Source organism: Leptopilina boulardi, unplaced genomic scaffold (assembly GCF_019393585.1).
Source record: "Leptopilina boulardi isolate dan_hultmark-lab unplaced genomic scaffold, ZJU_Lbou_2.1 LbouV2_223, whole genome shotgun sequence".
NCBI classification, from domain to species: Eukaryota; Metazoa; Arthropoda; class Insecta; order Hymenoptera; family Figitidae; genus Leptopilina; species Leptopilina boulardi.
Window position 1 is genome coordinate 618,559 of NW_026137778.1, and position 25,738 is coordinate 644,296.

Here is a 25,738-nt window from a genome sequence, read left to right on the forward strand (position 1 = left end):
TACAGAATTCCTATACTTGCTATCATTTTCTATTCCATCATTCAGCATCTTCCTCCCTCCTTTGGGATTACGATAGTCCAGACCATACATTTCTCTTTTTCTTACCCACAGTTCCTCTCGCTCTCACATATATTGTGGTCCTCTCTCTTTTTCTAAGTTAAACAACACTACTCTGTTTGCTGCATCAGACCAGTGAAGTCAAACTACCCCGGACCCTAACCTAAACTGACGAACTATACCGCATTCCGTTTCCTTTTGCTCTCTTTTCGGTATACCTTCAGTAAGTACACAATACATTGGGTGTCAAATATAATTCTCGTCTATTTCACTTTTTTTCTCGCTCATGGCACAATATTCTAATTTTTAATTTCAGAATAAGTGCACTTTTATCTGTGCTAATAAAAAATACATATATTTTTAAAAGTTGAAAAACTTTAGATTCAACATAATGCTTTCCATAGGAGAAAAGGGTAAGGTGAAAAAGAAGAAAAATTTTCATTGGTCTTAAATGTGAAATTTTTCTGATGGTTACTATGTAGTGTGCTTACAATCAAAGTTGACCATAAGAACATGTGGTTACCGCGCATCGTTCGTTTTAGGAAAGAAGAAGAAGAAGTCTGTTAAGCACCATACCACACCACAAGGATCGGATTTATATAGGTCTTCTACCAGAAATTACAACATTTAAGCATATACATATACATATTATGCCGACGTTTACTATAGTTGAACTACTGTTTTTTCTACCGCCTCAGGTGAAACTTTCAAGAAAAAAAGCTCCACGAAAATCTCATGGGGGTGTATTGATGAAAGAGTAAAATTATATGATTCAAAAATTGAAACGTTATATGTACATATAATTTTAGTTATAGAAAATTTTAACAAATCGTGAAATACTGACATAATTATAAGTGATACTACTGTCATTCGAATACTGACACAAAATTGAGGTTAGGTTTTAAATTTACTACATATTTCAATAGTAGAATTACAAGATTCTGTTACAAAATTATATAATTTTACTGCCCTCAGTTTGTCAATATTAATAATTTTGAGGTTAGAAATAAAAGATTGTAAATTTACAATACTGTGTAAAACGATTTTAAATAGCGCTGTAAAATTCCAATCCCAATATAAATTTACCCTACTGTGTCATGGGTTTTTTCCCCGCATACAATATATGTATAATTTTATGGACGAGTGTGACAATAAAACTAGAAATAGTTTTTTTTTATAAAGGGTTGCCCTTTGTACTTATTAATAAAAAATTTATAAAAAATTAAACTTGATTGAATAATTTTATTAGTATTTAAAATTATGTTTTTAAAACATAATAAAATGTTTAAAATATTACTGATTATATTAGATAAAAATATATTGTATACGAAGCGAATGTATTACCGAATGATATGTCCTTCTTCAATATGCTTGTACATATTAAGTTTTTTTCCGAAGACGTAAATTTTACCTGATTCAGATTCTAAGAGTAAATAAGTCACACACCGCATCCGAGGATTATTGAATTGAAATACGTGCTACGTACGTTTCTCTACAGATTATAACGAACTATTTTAAAAGAATTTATCCTGGGAGCTACATTACTGAGCACAATATTGTGCATTTCTATATGGTTGCACACGTTCCTAAATTTCCAGTCTTATTTAAATACTGTGTAGAAAATGACAAATGTCTTGACATAAACTTATTACCGTTTTTTTATTATATCAAACAAATTTTTTTTCTCACACTTTAAAATATTCCAAACAAAGATACAAAGATATTTTTAGTATACAATCATACACACACGAAAAATAATTTTTTAGGTTAATAATCATGTTAATGTCTTATTGACAATATAGAAAATAATCCGTGGATCATCTGAATTGTGACACTTTACAGGGAATGGTAGCTTTTTCGATACATAGCAGGGAACCAAAATATAGAGAAAAGCAGGGTAAAGCAGGTGTCAAAAATATAAAGATATGGCATATTTCGGACGTTCTACTGGAATCCCAGTGGAAATTAACATGTGCCTATTATAAACTAACCCTTAAGGTTAAATATCAAACGTATCAAACATAAATATTATAATTTTCATTCTAGCAAATAATATATTTTTAAATAAAAGTGATAGATATTTGACATATATTAAAATAAAACTACAAACTGTGAAATTCAACAAAATCGTTCAAACAGATCTCTATTTAAGAATTCTTTTTTGAATATTATGAAAATTATATAGGGCCAAGTGATTTAATTAAGGAATAAAATTCAAGATTTTAATTTTACTAAAATTACAACTGAAAACTCGATTCTCCACATATTATATTTTAATAAAGTGGAATGTGTTATTGTCTCCGACAGGAGCTTAAGACTTAAGTTGGAAAAGGTTGAACAGTGAAAATTCAACTTATTGGTTAATGCACGAATACAGATAAAAGACTTCCTGCGGCCCTGCGGTTTAAGGTAGTCGCATGACAGTCAGATCACAAAGTTTTTTCTGTACATACAAATAAGTTGAGTATATTTGAGGTAGGTATATGTATATAATAAATAATAAGTTCTTAATTCCACACTTATACATGTGTATAATATAGCTATTGACAAGATTTTTTAAAAAATAAACATGCAAATTTAATGAATTTCAATTTAGGTATACTTGTAAATATGCTCTACAAGTTGACTATATGTAATAGAATTTCTATAAAAACAGTAGAGCACGTTTCTTTTTAAACAAACAAAATATTTAAAGAATGGTAAATTATTATACGTATATGTATACAGTTAAGTATAAAGCATCTTTTATTTTATGCACATAATAACTGGATATCCATTTAAAAGGATAAAGGCCCTAACATAACCTCAAAACTTAAAAATGTAATAAAAATTAATTTCAAATAATTTTAGAATTATATCTTTCAGAAAAAATTGAGTTAAGTTAAAATGTTTTAATTATTTTTAAACATTTTGAATTTTTTCTTTCAGAACAGACAAAAATCATAAACATTCTCTCGTAATATGAATCAGTGAGAATCTTCACTGTTTACAATTTAGTGACTCACTTTTCACTGATTTTCAGTGAAGATCATTAGTTGAATCAGTGAAATTTCACTAATTTTAAATCAGTGACCCACTTTTCACTTAGATTCAGATTAAAAGAGTTCTCTACAATTGTAAACTTTTTTCAGTTGTAAAAAAATTATCTAGTAAATAAAATTTGTATTGTTTATAATTTTTTAACAACATATTTTTAACTATTGAAAAAAGTTTATGATTGTAGTAGATAATGTGTCACTGAATAAAATAAGCTCACCCAGCAAACGCAAACCAATTGTTATGAATTGAATCGAATAATGAGCCAGAAGTTCTGAACGTTCAAATGAATATGAAATCATTTCTTTGGTTTATAAATTTTTAAAAATTAATACAATAATGAAAAATAAAAAAAGTTAATAAATTATTAATTTATTTTTTCATACAGAAAACGATATTTTATAATAAAATTTGAAATTAAAAATATAGTAAACAAATTTTTCGTTAATTTGTACGATCAGAACTTGAGGTACATATCGAATGTACGAATAAATCTTGCTTAACGACAAATAGAAGCAATTCTAAGCTGAAAGAAAAAAAATTAAATTTGTTAAAAAATAATTATTTAACACAAGATTTTAAGTCAATATAATTTTTTCCAAAAAGTGTGCAACTAGTTCTTATAAAATTGTTTGAAATTAATTTAAATTACATTTTTTTTGCGTTAAAAACTATTTTTCAGTCTTGAGTTTGTGTTTGGGCCTCCATCCTGTTTGTTAAATGTATTAAATCTAAGGATTGTTTATAAAAATTGTATGGTAATAGATTTCAAAAAATCGTTAGTGCTGTTTGAAATCTTGACTTTGTTGTTATAATTTTGCTGAAAAAATTCAGCTGTATAGCGACAGTCGCTTATTCGCTAGTTCGCTGCGGATTTTTCGCCCTTTAGTAGATCTACAGTTCGGTGATTTTACTCATTGGTATGTCATTAAAATGTTTACGTTTTCGTATTCTTATTAAAAAATTACAGTATCGGTTACTTAAAAAGTCGTTTCTTTTGGTTATAGGTTTCGGTTGCCACCTGCTGAAAATAATAAAAATGAAAATATTTGAAGTGGATTTCTTTTATTTACAACAAAATAGAATAATAGGCTGAATAATAAACTGGTTAGTTTATTAATAATTTAATTAATTAATAAAAATAATAATTAATGGTACATGTAGTGAATTCGACAACACATTAGTCAGTCCAAATCTATAACGATTCTGTTTAGTACTCTTATGACAATAGGATCTACTTTGAAAGTTTCATACAGTTTAATAATATTCATTTTAAAAAATAAAAATGAAATATTTTCCAAAAGTTTGATTTCTAAATTAATTTTAAGCATAACTTGGTAGAAATTTATCTAAAATCGCCTAAAATTTTATATTAAATACCAAAAAAGCAGGATGTAGGTTTTCAGTTAAGGCCTGTATTTTTATCTCTACAGGTTTAGTCTCCGTCTCTAAAATAATACTTATGTTGTCGGTGTGCTAAAAAGAAGTTTTTATGCATTAAAATGCAATCTGGTGTGATTCGGGTCAAAGGATGAATTTAATGAAATTTTTTAAAAGCAGCACATGAAAAAAGTGAAAATTACATGTCGCTATTAATGTCACATGCCATGAGAAAGAGGGTCTGAATAAATAATAATATACCTTACATATATGTATTTCCAATAATTTTATCCCTACAATTCAACTTTCAGGTATAAAAAGAAGAATACAGAAACAAAGGAGAGTTAGGATTAAAGAAAGAAAATAAATGTGGTATGTATGTCGATGTTCCGCGTCCAAGAAAGATGAAACTATATATGTATACTATATTACACGGGAACGTATATTTGGATGCGGTAGATTTATGTGCTACTAAGGTCGGTATAACCACAAAAGTAGGTATGTACCTCTTATTTGCTCCTCCCTCTTAGACTTTCAACTTCTTACGTCATTTCGATATTTACAGATGTATGTATCAAAAAATATTTTAATGCATTTGCCTTCGAATTGCTTTCTAGTATGCTATTCATATTAATTTACCAATTCAATAGCGCTTCTGGCAAGTTGACTTTAGAGGCCGATTGCTGGCGACCAATGTTGAACCAATTTTAGCTAATTGTTATGGTCTAATGATTGGTTTAGAAAATGTCTCATTTTGAAATACCTTTGTGTCTAAGAAGAATAGCAGACTGCTTTTTATCATACTTGAAATTGTTTAACGTAACCCTGAATTATTAGTTCAATTAATTCGGATAATATATAAAATTAAAATGTTGTAAATAAGGAAATAGACTTTTCGAAAAGAAGACCATCTTTGTTACAAGAGGCCATGTTATAATCGAGACGAGGCCAGGTGCGTCGAAACTGTTTTAAGTTATTCATGAATTCGCTATCTAGTTTTTACGTTTTTACCGTGGTGTGTGTACACGGCAATCGACGTTAATTCGTAGAAACCGTACCGGTAACGAGAACCATAAATTCTTTATTAGCCGGGAGCATGAGACCTCTTTTCCCCTCACTTCTCAGTCGGACCATATCTCTTTCCACTCCTCTCCTTCACGATTGGCCACAATAACGAGACAATCCCAGATTAAACTTGAGACATTTCGAATTATTTACACCGGTAACCTTTTAAATCGTCCTCGAAATATCGCTACAGGGGTTCACACGAATTTCGATATTTAACATCAAAATTCTTTTAATTCTTTTAGATTACTACTTTAATTCTTTTAGATCTACGATAAGTGTTGGTTAGTCTGGCGACTGCGGCTCTAAAAATTAAAAGTAACATTTACTTGCTCAAAATTATTTTTCAGACTTTAATATTAGTAACTTTCTACATTCTTAAAGGCATTCGTAAATGAGTAACGTTTTAAGATTCCAAATTTATAAATGATTTTTCCTTTTTGAAAAGCACCCTTAAAATGTGTCATTTATTATTTTTAAAACGAATATTTGTCAAGTTTATAAAAGTAAAAAATAATTATTTTTGGCTTTTTAAAATTTTATTTAAGGAAATAGTTTCCTTTTTGACCATTTCAGGTAGTTTTTACAATCAGTATAGAACGGTGCTGCATGAATGAACCATAAAATTTATTTCAACATGTGTAGCGCAAATGTGAAAACTTAATAAAAGTACTATGTATTACTATACTATATTTCCAGTTCTACCTACAAAGCAGAACTTGAAAATTTTAAAGCTTAAATAACTCTCATGCGTCCACCTTCGTTTATAAACCAAAGGGATTTCTTTTCATAAAATTTGTTTTCAAAGTGTAAATTCGTTCTGGTAATTTATTTAATAAAAAATAAGATGTTTGCAACTTTTATGATATACAAATATATGATGCAGTTAATACAGAAACGGTATTAGTTGAAGAACTAAATTTTTTCAGGAAACATTTAAAATGTTTTTCTTATAAATAAATAATTTTCATTAATTGAAGGTCCCGATCAAATAACTAAACTGATGCTTGGGCAAACGCTTTAATAGTTAAATTCAAAATTATTCATCTTTACAATCTCTTTATATATTTCATTAAGCGGAATTTGGCAATAATTCGAACTAAATTTTCCAAAAGTGCTAAAAATTTATTTTTTACAATCAACATTTTCCATTTTTTCAATTATACCTAAATGAAAGTTAATAAATGTATGACAAAATTTTTCAAACAAAGTTTGGAAGTAATTTTGTTCTTTACAAAATTAATATTTACAATTTTTTACATACAAGTGGTAATTTTTGAAGTATTTGCAAATTAATACATTACTCTCTAAATATGAATCAGTGAAAAAGTCATTGCTCTCAAATCAGTAGCTAAATTCTAGCTATTTGAATCAGTGGTTTTCACTGACAGTTAGTGACATTTCACTGGAGAATCAATTACTTTGACTGAAAATCAGTGAATTGTTACTGATTCAAATAGCTAGAATTTAGCGACTGACTTGAGACCAGTGACTTTTTCACTGATTCAAATTTAGAGAGTAATGTTTTAATTTGCAAATATACTTTCTGGTAAAGTAAATTTCTGTCAAATTTTGATTCTCACTATATTAGGATTCTATTAAATTACCTTTCTGCAAAATTAAAATTCTTTGAGAAAACGTTTCGCACAATATAAATTTCGATTAAATTGATTTTCTGACAAATTAAAATTCGATGAAATTGACTTTCTGTCAAATTAAAATTCGATCAAATTGGAATTCTGCCAAATTAATTTTCGGTCAAATTATCTTTCTGGGAAATTAATATTCGAACAAATATACATTCTGGTAAAGTAGATTTCTGTCAAATTGTTTTTCTGCACTATTAGTATTCTAAAAAACAACGTTTCGGGAAAATTTAAATTCGGTGAAATTTAATTTCTGGCAAATTTAAATTCGACCAAATTGAATTTCTGTCAAATTAAAATTCGATCAAATTGATTTTCTACCAAATTAAAATTTGATTAAATTGACTTTCTTGCAAATTAATATTCTGCTGATTAAAATTCTATCAAATATAACTTCTAACAAATTTGTTTTTGAGCTTATACATGCGTCCCGAAATAATCTTTTTGAGTTACTGTAAATTAGATTGGAATAAGAAATATATCCATTTACATAACAATAATATATTTAAGTAGGACTAATCTTGTGATAAATCGTACCTCTTTTGAAAAAAAAATGATAGAAATTGATTTTTTACGCAACCAACATTTTCCATTTTTTGCAATTAAAAATGAAAAATATTGATTGTAAGTGAATAATTTAGTTAAATTGAGCGTCCCAATTCTATAACTCGTTCGTCGCTCGGACGCTCGCTCTGATGGTAGTTGAGTAGCAGTGGGAGAGCCATTGCCGCTTACTGCTACCCGACTACCAACAGAGCGTGCGTCTGAGCATCGAACAAGTTATGGAATTGGGACGCTCAATTTGATAAACTTTAAAAAAATCCGACATATTGGATTCGTAATCAGTTTCCCCGAAAATCCCCAAGTAATGAGTTTTAAGTTATTGCAACAACATTATAGACTATAGTACATATACTTTAAAAAGGATGGAGGCCCTAACATAACCTCAAAACTGAAAAATGATTGTAATGAAAAAAAAATGCAATAAATTTTGAACATTTTTAGATGATCTAGTTATACACTTTCGGAAAAAATTATGTTGAGTTAAAATTTATTGTTATTTTTTTTTTAACATTTTGACCTTTTTTTATAACAGACAAAAATCGCAATTTTTATCAACAGTAGCTTATTTTATTTAGTCCCGTGCAGAAATTGACACTTTTCATCCCGATTACCGACCTGGCCCTGATCCGATTTCCTGTTCTGGACCCGGGTTAGTAAATTTCTATGGGCCCGACCAAGGCCAGGCCTGGTTATCATATTTAAAATTTTTAAAAAACTAGTGAAAATACATTTATAGCATTTTATGACATTTTTTATTCTCTAAATCTGAATTAGTAAAATTTTACTAATTCATAAGCAAAAAGTGAGTCACTAATTTAAATTAGTAAACATTTTTACTAATTCAGATTTAGAGAGTAAACGAAACAATTATTCAAATAATTTTTTTCAACTTTTATTTCATTTTCATTTTATAAAATGTTGTTTTAAATACAGATTCATAAAATAAAATAATATTTATTAATTTTATTGTTTTATTTATCAATTATCCAATTTAATGGAAGAGGTAACTTTTAGTATGGAAGAGGTTTCATAATATACAATAATTGATGAGGGAGCCGTATTTTATTGTTAAACTATAGATATGGTATTTATTTAAGGTATTCTAACGACGTTATTTTAATTGTATGTATTGCGTATGATCGTCGCGTTCTTTTTAATCACGGATTGGATATGGAAGCAGTAACCATAACTATCTAATCAACACGAAAACTTACTGCAAACTTGCAGGAAGCTTGTCGTATAAGATGTGCAAGATTGCAGTGCAAACATGTAGTAAGTTGGGTGCAAACAACAAAATGTTCTCTTATGGCAAGCTTGCAGGACAACGTTGGCGCAAGCTTGCTGCAAGTTTGCAAAACTTAGTATGATGCGCAGTTGTAAACGGAAGTTTCTACGGCTGCGCAATACATTTTTTAACCTCTAAAGCAGGGTGCCCTTTATGTTCATTTAGTAACAAATTGTTTCGAAAAAAAATTTTTTTTAGTATTATACAAGCTTGCAGCAAGCTTTTTGCAAGTTCGCTGCAAGTTTGCTTAACTACCTTGCCACAAGAGGACATTTTGTTGCTTGCACCAAACTTGCTACATGTTTGCACTGCAATTTTTCAATATATTAAGAGATGAATTTTTATTAAATTTTTGTTTGGATTAAAAACCCTTTTCAATTTTGAGGTTATGTTCGGGTCTCTATCCTCCTTAACTGCGTTTTTCTTGAAAAGTTGTTTTTGGTTATAAGCACTGTAATATTTTTTTCAAAAAATGCATGGCTTTATTAATTGATTTTTTGAGTAAATATAAGTTATTTTCAAAAAAAGGACTTATGTGCTGTTTTCACACCAACTGCCTATTGGATATTTTATGGCACAGTTATTGTTGCATTAGATGGAATGAATGTATAAAATATGATTGTTTTTCGATTTATTCAACTAATACTCATGTAATGCGTCTAGACATTTAGAGTGAGACAAGATAGCGAAATTAGAAGGCGACCACTTCTTGCTAGAAATATATGAATAATGCAACAATTGGCTGAACGACGATCCTTTGTTTTCTCTGGCCCTTCGTTACAACCACGCCAAATTGCTTGAAAGCTATCGTTCTGGACGACTAGTCAGTGACCAGTTTGACCTGCGGCAAGAATAATTAATAATTATCTTGGAACTCAACGCGACGCCAACAAACAGCGCTCCCTGATCATAGACAATTTTGGATACATGGCATGCCATACCGCCTTGATGCTTCCAAATTATCCTTTCCCGTATAACTGTCAGTAACGGAGGGTTATTCTCAATTTTAAAAACGCATCTTGTTATTTTCAGCATTTAGAAATTCCGAATTATATATGCTGATATCTTTTGTATTTATCCTTTTTCAATCCTTGCTCTTATAAGTAAGCTGCCGAAAAGTAGAAAATAACATACAATCAAAAATGTGAGTTGATATTTTCATTTTTTCAAGTTTTTTTGAATTCGTTTCTCTTTAAATTACCCACATAGCACGACTTCTTGCTGTGTGGTTACTGTAAGGATATATGTAGGGTTTGTTAGATTACCCTGTAAACCTGCAGTAAACTTGAGGTCATCTTGAAACTTCCGCCTTACAGTAAGCTCACAAAGTAAAGCTAAGGTAACCTCACACAGTAAGGTCGTGGTAAGTTAACATGGTAAGGTTGTGGTAAGCTTACAAGGTAAAGTTGTTGTAAGGTTACTGTAAACATAAAGTAATATGAAAATATATTAAAAATAATTATATTATATATTATAATATTTTTTGTTTGTTTGTTAAATAAAAGTTACTGCGCAGCTGTATGTGCCCTAGAAAACTACTGCGCATAAGTATTAATAAAGTTTATTTATTAATAACATTCTATGTTTACAGCAACCTTACATCAACCTTTCAGTAACCTTAAAGGAAGCTTACAACAACCTTACCATGTAAACTTACCACGACCTTACTGTGTAAGGCGGAAGTTTTAAGATGGCCTCAAGTTTACTGCAGGCTTACATGGTAATTTTACAAACCCTACAGATATCCTTACAGTGTTTTTCCGTTGTAAGGCAGTAATTGTGATAACTGTATTAATTTGGTTTATCCTTCATTTGTTCCAATCTTTATTATTTACAGTGGCGATTGCAGAAGGAATACGTATTTGTATTTAAGTATTTTTATTCTGATTAATTTAATATTGATATTAGGTATCTGTCCATAACATCTCTTAAAGATCAAGTTTGAAAGTATTAAGAAAGCGTATAGCGACTTGAAAATATTAATAACTATTGAATTTAGAAGTAATTTTAGAGACAGAGTGCATCTACCTCGACTTTACACTATGTATACCTACAGAAGTTACTGGTTAAAATTTATGATAATTTCTTTTAAAAAGGTTTCTAGTAATAAAACTAGATATATAAGTGTGGAATGTTAATTGAACGAAACTACGGTAAAACTTACAGCTATATTACAAATGTGTGTGGACCAACGAACAAAATTTCCGTTCTTACTTGAGAAATTGAATTTTTGAAAGCAGAAAAGTTAGATTCATGTAATAACGTTAAGGCCATTGTGTGATTTAATCAAGACTTATAAATGAATTAAATGTTACTAAAAGAATATACATATTGCACGAATGCGTTTTTAAATATTTAAAATTTTATATACAGAGGTATGTGTGAAACAGCACAGATATGTATAGTACACGCATATATTTTCAATAAATGGTAGGTATGTCTCGCCTTTTTATACCTGGAAAGAGAAGTTGCCTTGTGCAGTATCGTGTACCTGTACCTACCCTACCTGTACCTACCCACATCTCATCGACTCTACCTACCTCCGCTGCCCCCCCTACTTTATGCCTATTCTACCTACGTCTACGTGCCATTAAATAATCCTGACGGTTGCTCATTAGGACCTTTATGAGCCAAAATATTCGGCCAGGCCAGACCCCCTTCTCTATTCGTTCTACTGCACGAGGCCATCGCAAAATTCTTTCTTCTCTACAGGACTAAAATATTATATTGCAAATAAACTTTGGTAGCATACTTGAAATTTTTAACTATACATCGAGAAAAGAATTTATTTATACTGTTCACTTTACAAATCAACTATAATAATAGTAATTAACAAAGCTTTACGTAACTTGGTCTAAATCTAAATCAGTGAAATTTCACTTATTCAGATTTAGATTTAGTGTGTAATTGGAATTTATTTATTAATGGTTAAAATGAAAAAAAGAGATTAGATAAAAAAATAATACCCTACTAAATATGGACATCATGCAAGCAGGTAAACCCCTTTGCCTAAAACCCAGCGACGAATCTACTTTGACATTCAACTGGATATTCTAAGAAATATTCTGCAATTTTAGTGGCGCGCGGTCCTTGGTTGTTTTTGTCTTTTGCAGGTGTGTAAACCAGCTATGTTCGCCTCGCCGCCGAAGTCGATTTGCACGGTACATGTATGTGTGCCTTCTGATGGAACCGTTTTCAAGTGTGTGTTCATTAAACAGATTTGAAATGTTTTTGTATAGAAATTCATTTTAGGGTAGTGGTCGAGAATAGAGGTACTTACATGTATACGTATCTAGCCGAGGGCGAAAACAGAGAAAGGGAAAGAGAGAATGTGTTAGTTTCACTGTGGATAGGACAGTGTAACAAAATACAGTTTGTGTGTGTTGCATCAGACAGGAATGCTTTTTCTTTCTAAAAAAATCTACCTTTTTAATTTACCAAAATACAAAATTGTAATACGTACGGCACTATTAAAATATATTTTTCATTTCCTCAAGTTGTGTAAATATATTTTAATTAACTTTTATAAAATGTTTCATTTTTTTCTATACCTGCTTTTAATTATAAAAATATTTACCAAAAAAATTTGAAAGGCAACAATTTTTTTTATTCCAATTTTTAATTAACGTTTGACAGTTCTCTTTAGAAATATTTTAATGTAAATATTAAAAAGATTATAAAAATGTAATTCAAGTGTAAAAATTATAAGTGACTCTGAACAATATTAACGCTTCAGTAACTTTGATAATTTTTATGGACGGGACACGATGTGCGGCATGAGACTAAGGATCCTTTCTTAGTAAAAAAAATAAAATTAAAAAAAGAGAAGCCTAAACAAACCCGTTTGGTCCAGACTCATCCCTACATCGCGAACCAAGCCGATCAAGACTAGACGGCAAAAATGCTCTTTTGCTTCTGCAAGCTTGTATGACCTAATTCCGTGGAACTGGGTTTCAAACTGGGCGACAGTCTTACACTGAGAAAAATGTATACTGAAAATAATTATAATTATTATCAGAGTATTTTTGTTTATACTTAGAAATATGTATAGCATTAATTTTAAAATAATATTTATTCGTATTGCATATATGTATATCTCTTAAATATTCGAAACAACGCTTGCTTAGAATTGTTAGCAACAAACATAACCTCAAAATAAGAATTCGATTCATTCTTCGATTCTAAAACAACCACACTTGTGTAATTAAAAAAAGTAGTTAAAACTACCATATTCAGAATGATTTTTACTAAACTTACATAGTTGGTAGTACTTTTGAATAGTTAATTTCACATTAATAAAATTATTAATTTGTTTTAGGTAAAATCGACATTGCCCGCCAACTTCAGACAATGTGTAAAATTGTTCATATTTATTAGTTTTCGCAGGAAATGTCGGTAATGTTAGTTTCGTTCGGTTATAGTTTCGATATTCTTAAATCAAGGACTCAAAAAAACTACACTGCAAAAATAAGTGACTTATTTGGTATCTTACAATAAGATGTAATATGGAAAAATAGTATCTTCCACCTTAAAAAAAGATATTTTGTAAAGTATCTTATTAATATTTAATATGCTTTTTGCGTTTTAACAAAAATGAAAATATTTCTTCCATCTTAAATTGTAAGTTACTTCGGTAAGTTTCTATAAGTAACTTGAATTAAGATATTTGTGGGGTCATAAGATGTTTAGAAAAACGATGCTTGTAAATTCTAAGATACGTCAGAATTTGAAGTTACTAAAATATATAAAATACATTAAGCATCTTACATAAGAGGCCATAGTTAACCTCAAAATTTTTTTCATCAAAAATATGTAAAGCACTTTGGCGAAGATACTATTAACATCTTAAACTAAGATATTTTAAATAACCAAAAAGTTACTACCAAAACATCTTAAAAATGACTACCAAAACATCTTATATTAAGATACTTTTTTTTGCAGTATACTAAAGATTCTATTCAAAAATTAAATATTAAGTAAACTTTAAGGGTCGTCGATATAAAAAATGTGATACCCTCAATTTTCGATAAAAGAACTTAGGTTAATGCAGAAATTTTGATGTGAACCTATCACAGAAAAAACCTAGTCTCATTTTTGTTGCAACTCAAAATGAGCCAATGCTCTAGTTCTAGTGGGGCCCTTGTCAAGGAAACTGGCTAGTGCTTTACAAAAGTGTGATATTTTTCCACACCAATGTCTTACTTAGGAAAAACTAGTAAGTGTCTAAGCAGTTTTTTATACGAACACTCTACTTTTTAAAATCATTTGATTAAAATTCTTATATTTAATAATAAAAGTTTTTTTGATTACGTAAAAGTAATAACGGAATTCCCCATAAAAATGATTAGCTAGAACCTTCATTTGTATAAATTTCATTTGACAGAATTTCTTTTTAGACGAATTTTCATTTTTCGAATTAGCATTTAAGTTACTTTGTTTGTAAACGAAATTTTATTTAACACAATTTTTGGGTACTGAATTTTTATTTGACATAATTTTTATTTTAACGAATTTCTTTTTATCCACCTTTTATTTAAAAGTATTATAATTTAACTTAATTTTAATTTATCAGAATTCTCATTCAACAGAATTTTGGTTATTCGAATTGTTTAATGTCAGAATTTTTAATTTATAGAATCTCCATTTGTTTGAATTTTTATTTACACGAATTGTTATTTGATAGAATTCTTAAAACAGCTAATTTTTATTTAACAAAAATTGCAAATGGCCAAACAAACAAACGTCAGAAAGATTTCTGCGCAGTTTTTATAATAGATCAATCAGAAATTATTAAGAAAATTGTAATTGGTCTGTTTTAAAATTAGCGCCGAAATCTTTCTTACGTTTGTTTGTTCAGCCATTTGTAATTTCTATCAAATAAAAATTCGCTGTTTTAGGAATTCTATCAAATAACTCATCACTGATTCAGATTTAGAGTGTAAAATTTGGGTTTCTCTCATGCGAGTGTGTTCTCGCACGTGTGAAGGAATCAAGTGACTACCCAGATAGTACGTAAGCTTACAGCAACCTTGCGCCAAGCTTCAAATGTCCCACCTGACCCAAGCTTGTATGGTAAGCTTACCGAAAGATTGCAGTGTAAGGTTACTGGAGTTATTAGGGTTTTCCCGACTCCAGCGCTACAGAATGTATTTCCCATAGTCCCCACCAGGCGACCGAATAGTCGCTTTTTGTCAATAACGATCAAGTGGACAGGCAGAGGGTTAACTAAAATTAGAAATTGAATATGGTCTAGACTCATTTTTTCATCATGAATGCGATCTTAATGCGTGCGACTAACATGCCTCGCATTTGAGGACGCATCTGTTTAGTCCAGTAAGAGCACGCGTGCAGGTTAATCGACACACGTACGAGCTACATGTCTGACACTGTGAGCGCATTTTGCTATCTGAGACAATTCGTGTAAATAAAAATTCTGGCATATGCAGATTCGATAGTTTAAAAATTCTGACATTAAATAATTCGAATCACTAATATTCTGTTGAATGAGAATTTGATAAAATAAAAAAGGTTTAAATTACAATTCTGTAATATAAAAAGTTGGACAACAAAAAATTTGTTATAAAATAAAAATTATGTTAAATAAAATTTCGTTTACAAAGAAAGTAACTCAAATGCTAATTCGAAAAATGAAAATTCGTCTAAAAATAAATTCATACGCTCCATATGATATTTATGCGCCCTGTATTAACATCTACTAATAAATTAAATGTATGTATATGTTTTTTGTTCGACTAGCAATCTTACAGAACTGCGCTTAGTAAAAAAGTTAAATTTTTAGTCAACTAGCGATCTTACAAAAGTACTAATTTGTGAAAAAATTTGTCAAACAAATTATTCTTTCGATGGTTTGTTATACGAGTGCGATTTGCTTCTGCTTTTCTTTTTCTATCGATATTGTCTTTTAGTGAAAAACAGTAAATATATAAAATATATAGACTATCATATTACTTTTTCCCAATTTTTCAAATTAGGAAAACAGGTGCGAGCCCCATGGCAATGTCTTAGTTTAAGTAGGGTTTTATAGGAACTTTAATTTAAAAAACAAAAATAAATAAACGCCCAAGCACGACAACTGCGGCGGCTGATATACTTAATTAAAGAAATGCAGGTGGCTCTACATTGGTTAGAGAGTGAAATGGTATAAAATATCTAAACAAGGAGTCCAGTTTGGTCGCTCAGTTTGGATCCTTAAATTAAATATGATTGCAGAAGAAGTTTACCTGGTTGTTGACAGGTCCTGAAGAGGCGGAGGGTCCTGTTGCAGGATGAGGGTCGTACTCATAGTGCCTCTGACGATGCCTGTTAACCACATGTGACACCCTCGCATCTCCAAGGTCGCGAACATCGCGGAGGTCACGATGATCGCGAGATTCGCGGTTCAGGTGATCCCGTTCTCCGCGAGGCTGCCTAGACATCGCCAGCTCCTCCTCCTCCGAATCGAGCAGCAGCTGCTCGACTCCTCCTCCGCCACTATCTCCGCGTCGAGCGGAATAACGCCGGAGGTCACACCATCCTTCTTCTTCCTCCTCTGACGCCCCACCGGCCTCGCAGCCGCGGGGCAAACGAGTTGAACCTGGGGCTCTCACGACCAACCTGCTTCGATATGCCTCCTGCCCCCGCGATCCTCCGGGGGACTCCACCACATCACACCTGTCAACTACTTCGCCTGGAACCCTCACGACACCCTTCACCTGATAACGAGACACTACGAGCAACACCACCACCGTCGTGATACCTTCTTTTCCTCTTCCTCTTTATTTTCAGCCTTTCCTTTCTACGTTTTTGCTTTCTTATACTTATTTTTCTCGGTTACTCGGCCAACTCAGGCTAACGACTCTTCTGCTTTCCAGATCTTTCCTTCTTTAGCTTCTGTAAACCAGAAAAAGAAAAAAAGAAAATGAGAATTAAGATTACCTACTACAATGTAAACTTATGATTAGGAATTATCTTTCAACTGTCACTAAAATAAGGTTATATGTTAGCCTTTTGTTATGTTGTTATTATATGGCCGAAGTAGAATTATATTTATTCAGGTTACTTTAATAAAACAAAAGAATACACATTTAAATACACGAATAATCCGTTAATGAAATTAATAAATAAATAAAATTTCTGTTTTCATTTTTTGACAAAAATCAAAAATAATTTCTTTCCATGCAGGGAAACTAACAAACCTAATCAGCACATAAGCTTGCAGCAACCCGTGTGGAAATGGCCCTGTTTGGCCCTGATAATAACAAGGCGTTAGAGAGGCCCTGGCCAGTTTTTCTAGATTAATAAAAAAATATATAAATACAAGTTTTTAATAACTTTTTTTTCCAATACCGTTGTTAACTATTAATAAATATCATTATTTAACGGTTATTACAATTTTTTTTTTCATGGCGTTTACCAGAAATTCTGTTGAAGCCCTTATAAGGGCATTTACCAGTGTTACTTGTAAACGCCTTTCCAAAATGTGTGGTGTTTAATAGAATTTCTGGTGAGTGCCTTTAATAAGGCTTTCACCAGAAATACTTGTCAATGCCTTAAAAAAATTCTGGTCAAAGCCTTTAAAAGGGGTTTTAACAGAAATACTCGTCAATGCCGTACAAAAATTCTGGTCAGAGCCATTAAAAAGGCTTTTAACAGAAATACTTGCCAACACCAAACTAGAGTTTCTAGCCAATGCCCTGAATGGGGCTTTTACCAGAAATACTGGCTCACGCCACATAGAATTTTTCGCCAAATCCCTTAATAGGGCTTTCACCAGAAATATTAACTAACGCCATATAGAATTTCTCGCCAGAGCTCTTAATAGGGCTTTCAATAGAAATACTTATCAATACCATACAGATTTTTACCATAAATTCTCGGCAACGACAGAATAAAAGAAAAAGAGACGAACTGAGTCGTCTTCGTGTTAGAAGATGTCGAATGAAACAAAAGTTACACATTGAGAAGCTTATTTTCTTAAGTATTAATATGAATAATAAACATGAAACATTTTATTAGTTAAATGGTTTGTCACCTGTTTTTGGCTCAACCATAAAATTAATTTTTTGTTATTTTAAATACTTAAGATAATATAATTTCATTTCGAATAGGAGTAGTATAATTGCATCTGGGAAATCCCAAAAATTTGCTATAAACATGTGACATATTGTAAGAAAGACCCCATAAAACGATCCATACCTGCAAAGAATCTAAATAACTTAGGGTTTTCATTTTCTTAAAGGATGAGATAGAGAGAGAGAGGGGGGAGGGTTTACATGACCTGTCTTTTAAAAGTACACTTTTCTCCAAAGTGAATTCTACACGACCTCCGATATGGTCGAGCGGTTTAAAGCGTCCTTGCGTTATCCAAACTTGCGTTGCGATATTGTGTTAGGGGTTCGAATCCCTGCGTTAGGAATTTTCTGAATATATGTATGTTTGTATGTAAGTATAACTGTGTACATAGAATGTTAATGTTGACTCTTAAATAATAATAGACATAAATGTGCATAAAATTCCTGCCTTCAAATAAAAAAAAGTTTAAAAAAATTAAATAATAACTAATTTTTAAACTAAAATATTATTTTGTTGAAATGAGTATTCTGAATATATTTTTTAATTCTATCCTTGTTTAAATTATAAATATATTAATATTTTTAATAAGTTAATATTAATGTAATTAATTTTTTATAAATTCATGAGAAAGATTATGTAACAATTAATTTTAATTTATTTATTTAAAACTTTGTTGTAAAAACGAAAAGGCTTCTACTAAAAAAAGAACAAGGCTTTCTCCAGAAAAACATGCCAGGCACTGGCCAGTTTCCCCTTTTAAAGGCATTCCCCAAAACTAGCATTACAGCCTGTCCAGTTACTGGCCAATATTACTGCCCAGTCCCTTTCTATTCACAAGGCAGATTGGCCAGGGCCTCTCTAACGCCTTTTGAAGATTTCCACACGGGAAGCTTAATACCCATACAAGCTCGTGGCTAGTAGTTTGATGTAGTATTAATAAATTTGTTGTGAAAATCTTTGGGGAATGGGAGAATTGTGTCAGCCATCAGATTTTCGTTAACACGATATAAATTTATAAAATTTAATATTGTTGCACGTTTAATTGCTAAGAAACCATATTTGTGTTTTATTGTCTAAAATGTGTTATTATTGGATATTTTAATACAAAAGAAGCTGTAAGTCTTTTTTATGTCTTAAATACTTTGTACAATGTTCACCTGTCGAGAACTATTGACAAAATAAAAAAAATATTTAAAGATATTATTTAATTATATTATTTAATAGGAATTTCAAGTAAGGGCATTTTTTTAGAAATTTTTTTAGTACAGCAAATGCCATAGCTGTTTCTGATAGGTTTTTTCATGCTGAACACGAATCCGTAAACGAAAAGTTTCTATCAGCTCTACTTTTTGAGAAAAACGGGATTAAAATGTCAAGAAATCGCGTTTTTGGCGAACTTTAAGTACTTTAGCACTGAAACAAAAGGTCATAGAACCTTTCACTTAGGCTTAAATTGAAGCTTAATGTTTCAACTATAATTCCCAAAAATCACATTTTTTACACCATGACCTCAAAGTCATTTGTAATCCATTTTTGAGTTGCAAAAATTAATTTTGGAATAATTTAAGTGTGTACTACAATCCCTGCGAAAATTAATTTCCAGCACCTTAACCTCAAACTCCTTGGTAATAAATTGTTTACTTTCAACAAAAGAAGCTATTTTAACAATGGTTACCAACAATTTTAATGTTATTGTTGTATCAATATAATTTTTTAGGATTGCAACATAAAGTTTAAACTTTAGTTTAAGCTAAAATAAAAATAGAGGTACTCGCTCAAACTTTTCCAAAATTAATTTTTGCGACTCAAAAATTTAATACAAACGACTTTGAGGTCATTATGTTAGAATGATGCAGCTTCAATTTAAGCCTAAGTGGAAGATTCTACGACCTTTTGTTTCAGTGCTAGAGGTTCAGCAAGAAAAAACCCGTCAGAAACAGTTTTGACATGCACCAAAATCAGTGTTGACCTGTAATTACAGATAAATAACAAAAGGAATTAAAAAATGAAATGACTAAGTTGGTTTTTTTCAATTTAGTGGACCAGTTCTCATTATTATAAAAACCAGTGAAAATCGCACTGATTCAATCAGTGAGCATTGTGTTATTAATTAAAATCAGTGGAGATTCTCACTGATTAAGATTAAGAGAGTCAAGACCAATTACACTACGTCATGCTATTACAGTAAATAGTCAAACTAGACTAGGTCGTTACAGTGCCATAATAAATTTCCACACGGATCCTTACAAAATGAACTTCAAACATTTCTTGCAGAGAACTTTTTCAGGTAAACTATACTGGTATTCTCGATCGACTATCATACAAATTTTAAATTCCCATCTAATAGAACTACAAATTATCCAAGTTTGAGCACAATTAGAGAAAAATTTTTTTACCACTTGACCACTTCACCTGAAATTTTACTTATATGATCTGAATATTCAAACTTCTTAAGTAAGTTTTGAACTTGTTATTCTAAAGTTTAATTTTTTTCCGTGAGCTAAAAGTTTTTGCTGTGACAGCTACCAATTAGCTATCCTTGATGCATTCAAGTGTGATCTTGGAGCAAGATTCAAGCGATAAAATCAAGGATCTCGACAAAATCACATTGAAAACAAGTGTGTTTTGTTCTATGAAAAGAAAGATTCTTGACGTGCATCACTACCCAGTCAATAATAGCAATCATATTGCAGCTAATTTAAAGCTTCATAAGAAAAATGAAGTGGTGCTTCTGTTACATTTGTTATTTTAACCACTTTTAATCCCATATAATTGGTGTTAAAAATGTTGTATGCTGTTTTAACACCATTTTTTGAGTTATAATAACACTTTTTTCTATGTTTAAAAAAGTTTTCATGCATATTTAATAAACTTTATCATTGTTCTAAAGAAAATGATTTTCAAAAAAGAGTAATTAATAAAATTTCTAAGAAATTATCCTAGCTTTAGGAATATTTTTCAAATAATTAAATATGCACAAGTTTGGTATAGAATTTACAAAACTTTTGGAAAAACTACTTATTGATTTAGAGAAATTGTTTAATTTACACAAGAGATAATAGGAAAATTTACCAAATTTTTTAGCAGTTTACTGTATAAGTACATATAGTTTCAATTTACGGAATGTCACTCTGCACACATGTAGTTTGAGTTAACATAAAATTTGTCAACATAACCTCATTTTATCAACAATTTAAATGAAAAAACATTTCTTTCAGTGTATCCTAATCAAAACCTATTTTAAAGTCGGAATACGGTCTCATAAATCACTTAATGGTATCCACAACCATATCATTGCTTCGGAAAACCTTTACGATATTTTTGTCATTTTCAGTGAAGTTCAGTTAAATTTTATTTATTGTCTGCAAAAATCTTTCCCCATTACATTGACATCTCATGCATTATATTTGTTAACCCTGAAAGGTCTAAATTTAAAGTATAATAACAAAAATGAACATTGGCTAATTTAATTGGGTTAAATTTTTGTATTTTGTTAAAATGGATATTTTTTCAATTCGAGACCTGTGGTAATAAAACTGAAATGCTATTTCGTACAAATTAAAATATTAATGGCAACAATAAACCTACTAAATTTCATAAACTCTTCTGGCAACCAGAAATCGTGACACAAGCATCTGGGCAATTATTCTTTTTCATCTATAATGTGTTTCATTTAAAAGATTTAAAAATAACCTATTTTTATAAATTTAAAAATCGAAACAATGACATACAATGCTCTTTTATGAGAAAGCAAAACTGATAACGCGTACGTGGACTCGTCCTCCTGCATTTGGATGTCACAAGACACAAATCTAGGGCTGTGGGTCGCGCCCGGTTCAGCTCAGCTGCACCCCACAGGAAATGTATACTGATGTATACTTATTTATTCAATTTTTTCTTTACATTTTCAAACTATTTTTATTACAATTAGTAGATATTTTATTCTATAAATTTAATTTATACTTACAGCAGTACAAGTGTTGAATAATTTTTATAACTGGCTTGACACGTGAATCTGAATCCTTATGCTCTTCTCTATATTAAAAGTTTTGTGTATTATATGATAAAATATAAATTTAATTTGCAAGTATAAACACTGTACACTCCTGAACAAGCAACAGTAATGTTCAGCCAATTGTTTATAACAAACCCGCGGATTTATATCGTTTACAATTTATTGTATATTATACTTTGCACCCTAACACATTAAAAAAATAATTAGGAATTATTATTTAAGAAACAAGTATCGCACATGTATTGTTTACGACAATTGTTTACCTTTCTGAACAGAAAAATTGAATGACACCGTTATTTTTTGATGACAATATAATTAAACATCATTATCATGCAACTCGTGACAAACAGTTATCGCGAAAACAGATTGCAATAACTAAAAGGGTTGTTTTTCGCGACGATTATGAAAACTTGAAATCGACGAGCTAGAACCCTAATACGTTGACGGTGGCAGACGACGAATACTGTGAATCTTCGCTGACCCTCGGAAACAATCGGGAATTATCGGTTATATTCGGTTGTAATCGTAAAAGTTCGGTTTGCAAGTTAAACTAGATACATAGTAGAGACTTTTAGTTATCGATCAGTGTATAGGCGCATGCGAATGATAATACGTCAACAAAATATACTACTTAAAGCCCGTATAGTGTTAACCTTAACTGTACTATCTTTTCAATAATAAGAAAGAGACACACGACACGTGGTCAAACATCTAACACCTTTTCGACACTTGTTATTGTCATGCGTGACCATATCTATTTTAATAATGTCATTTTAATTACCCATTTATGTGAACACATAGGGTTTGCGGATAGTTTTTTATACTTATAAAAAGAAAACATTTCCATGCAATCTTGACAACAATACTTCGTATTTCCGCTACAATTGATAAGGTATTGCTCCCAGCTTCCCGTGACTTTAAAACTGATAAAAGCTATCCAGCTATGCTCTTGCAAGGTTATATTGTATCCCAGATAGCAAGCAAACATTGCTGCAAGCTTAAACGGTAAACTTGTTGCAAGCTTACTCAACAAACTTGTTACAAGAGGTAAAAAAATGTACAAAAAATGTTAAAAAAAGGTAAAAGCTACGATTCGATATGAATATTTCTATGAAAATTATTTTTTACTTTGCTTTTTCTGGGCGAATAGCGGACCCTGAGGCAGAAAACTCTGGTGGCTCGCATGTGAAGCCAGCAGTTTCACCATAATTTTCTCAGTGTAATTTTTATACTTTTCAATTGTATTTTGACTATTAATAATGGAAGATTCGTACAGCAGTTACTATTTTTAAAGGACTGTTACGGCACTGTCTGCCGCCCCATCACGATGCAAGAGGTAATCCGACACTTATCGAATATTGTGGTCCCGAGCATCCAACACTTACCGAGACTGTACTGTATATATTATGTTATAATCACGAAGTAGTATAAGGAGTTGAATCTCTATAGGCGGTTTGTAGAAAAAGAGTACTCATCAGTTTCTTGCAAGCAGGGACTGTCACGGAACAATCGTATCGTGGCTGGTCTGGTCCTAGGTACTATACGATTATTAACTTCACAATCGTATCGTGTCCGAGTACGATACCAATAGTGACTTGAGATTTGTATGTTGTCCAGATACGATACGTAAAATGATTTAGGGAATCGTACTGTACCCGGGCACGATACGAAAAATTACTAGAGAATCGTATTGTATCCGGGCACGATACGAATAATGACTTGAGAATCATATTGTTTCCGGGCACGATACGAAAAGAGACTTGAGAATCGTATTGTATCTTGTATCTTGAGCCCGATACTTTTCTCCTATTATTAATCGTATCGAGTGGGGACACGATACGTTCCATCTATTACTAATCGTATAGTGTCTTGAACCCGACTAGATACGATCATCATATACCGTATAGTTTCGTGCAGGTGACAGTCCTTGCTTGCAAGAATAATGGAATTAGAAATGGTCAAAGGACGTTTTTTGTGGTTTCAAACTTATTCTGAAATAAAAAATTATTTGGGGTTAAAACTTTGAAGAAATAATTTTGTTTGATACAAAGCGCTGTTCTACTCATTTATACTATAAAACTTAACGCAAAAATAGTAGAAATAAAGCAATAAATAGTAGTATAATATTATATCATATAGTTCATTCATTAATCGCACTTTCTCGAATTGGCGCTGTCTCCTGGAGCACTGACATACTCAAGTAACATCTGCGTGTATGCGCCTCCATTTTTGTTTTCATTTTCGTTTAAAAGTGTCACTTTTATTTAAATTTCATTTTTTAATAATTTAACTCAAAATTAAGTATTTTTCGGAGAACAGTGTCATTCCTTGTACTCAAATCTATCATCCCTCAAAATTTTAGAGGTTATCCAATATTGGTCGCCAACTTTGTTCAATGCAATGCCAATCATGAGTCTCGATGATTTCTCACTAGCTCAGCTCAATTTTAAAAGAACTTTTTACCATATTGGACCCCTCATTTTGAATTTTGAAAAATAACATTAAATTCATAATTGACGATCCCAAAAACCCTCCGGAAAACGAATTTTAAACAAATTTAACAAAAAAAATCGGTAGTATTGGATCCGTCAAAATTTGAATTTACAAATTTCATATTATATTTTTAATCAACGTTTTTTTTGACGTGACAACGTCTTTCTGCGAGATCTAGGGAATCAGTCAGAAAAACTGGCGTTCATATTGAAGGCGATTTCTCGAAAACTACCTATAACCCGTGCAGAAATTATGGTGTGGGCCTCTCAAGGCCCTTCCCAGTACGCCAGGATTCTGGCAAGGGCCTGACATGGCAAACTGGCAAGGCCCTAGTAATGGCTTGAAACGATTTTGCAAGGATTTGCCCTACTTAGGGATGTTCTTGCCAGGGCCATGAGAGTTTTCCTGGGAATTACCCTTTTGTGACAAAAATAACAATCAGTAAAAAATGTACTACAGGCTTATAATCAGTTGTAATGAGTAATTGATTGAATCAGTAAGCAACAAAAACTTGTAACAAAACAAAAACAGAAGAATGCACAATTCTAGCCTGACAAATAATAATCCCAAAGTCGACCCAACTTCAAATATGTAGTAACACCAACACTATTCAAAAAAATTAAATATGGAATTAATTATACAATTGACACATTATTTATTACTGGAGACCTTATATTTACCCCTACCTATTATTATTTAACGCAATTGCTTACATAAATTTTGAAAAATATTTAACGCTTGATGGGATCGAACCCCCTAACCTAACGCTCCGTAATCTAACAGGCTAACCATTACGCCAACTTAACGTGAGAAAATAAATACAAAATTGATTTGATAAGTTGCGACTGAGAAAAACGAAGACTTGAGCAGCAGAACAATAAAGAAACAATAATTATATATAAATTATAATTTATTTTTAATTTTAAATAATTTATTTAACATATTCATTTTTTTATTTTATTAAAACTTAGGAACATAATTTTTCTTATTATCTAAAATATAGATAATATAGTAAAAAAAAGACAAATAAATTTTAGTTTTTGTAAAGAAAAAATCACTTATTTCTTTTGAGTTGTTGATAAAATTCTTAGATTAAAATTGTTAAATTTTTTTAAAAAATTAACT

General features: G+C 30.9%; 1 protein-coding gene and 2 long non-coding RNA genes across 8 annotated transcripts in view; 2 read left to right on the top strand and 1 right to left on the bottom strand.

Annotated features, from left to right (window-relative positions):
- The window catches only part of LOC127279806 (voltage-dependent L-type calcium channel subunit beta-2), a 63,320-nt gene extending 40,720 nt beyond the window's left edge, over positions 1–22,600 (bottom strand). For 2 of the 6 annotated variants that reach the window (XM_051302397.1, XM_051302399.1), the window contains exons 1-2: positions 22,073–22,598; positions 16,275–16,923 (exon numbers count right to left, since the gene is read on the bottom strand). In XM_051302397.1, the coding sequence (XP_051158354.1) occupies positions 16,275–16,469 (195 nt within the window). In that variant the 5' untranslated portion in view covers positions 16,470–16,923; positions 22,073–22,598. Of the gene's footprint in view, positions 1–16,274; positions 16,924–22,072 lie in introns of all 6 variants that reach the window. The other 4 variants (XR_007842700.1, XR_007842701.1, XR_007842699.1 and 1 more) reach the window with 4 other exon arrangements.
- LOC127279822 (uncharacterized) lies at positions 127–1,201 on the top strand. The gene is made up of 3 exons (XR_007842708.1): positions 127–280; positions 374–470; positions 600–1,201. It is a non-coding gene; the product is annotated as an uncharacterized LOC127279822 (long non-coding RNA).
- LOC127279823 (uncharacterized) lies at positions 3,551–4,707 on the top strand. The gene is made up of 3 exons (XR_007842709.1): positions 3,551–4,013; positions 4,101–4,200; positions 4,527–4,707. It is a non-coding gene; the product is annotated as an uncharacterized LOC127279823 (long non-coding RNA).
- Positions 22,601–25,738: the final 3,138 nt, after the last annotated feature.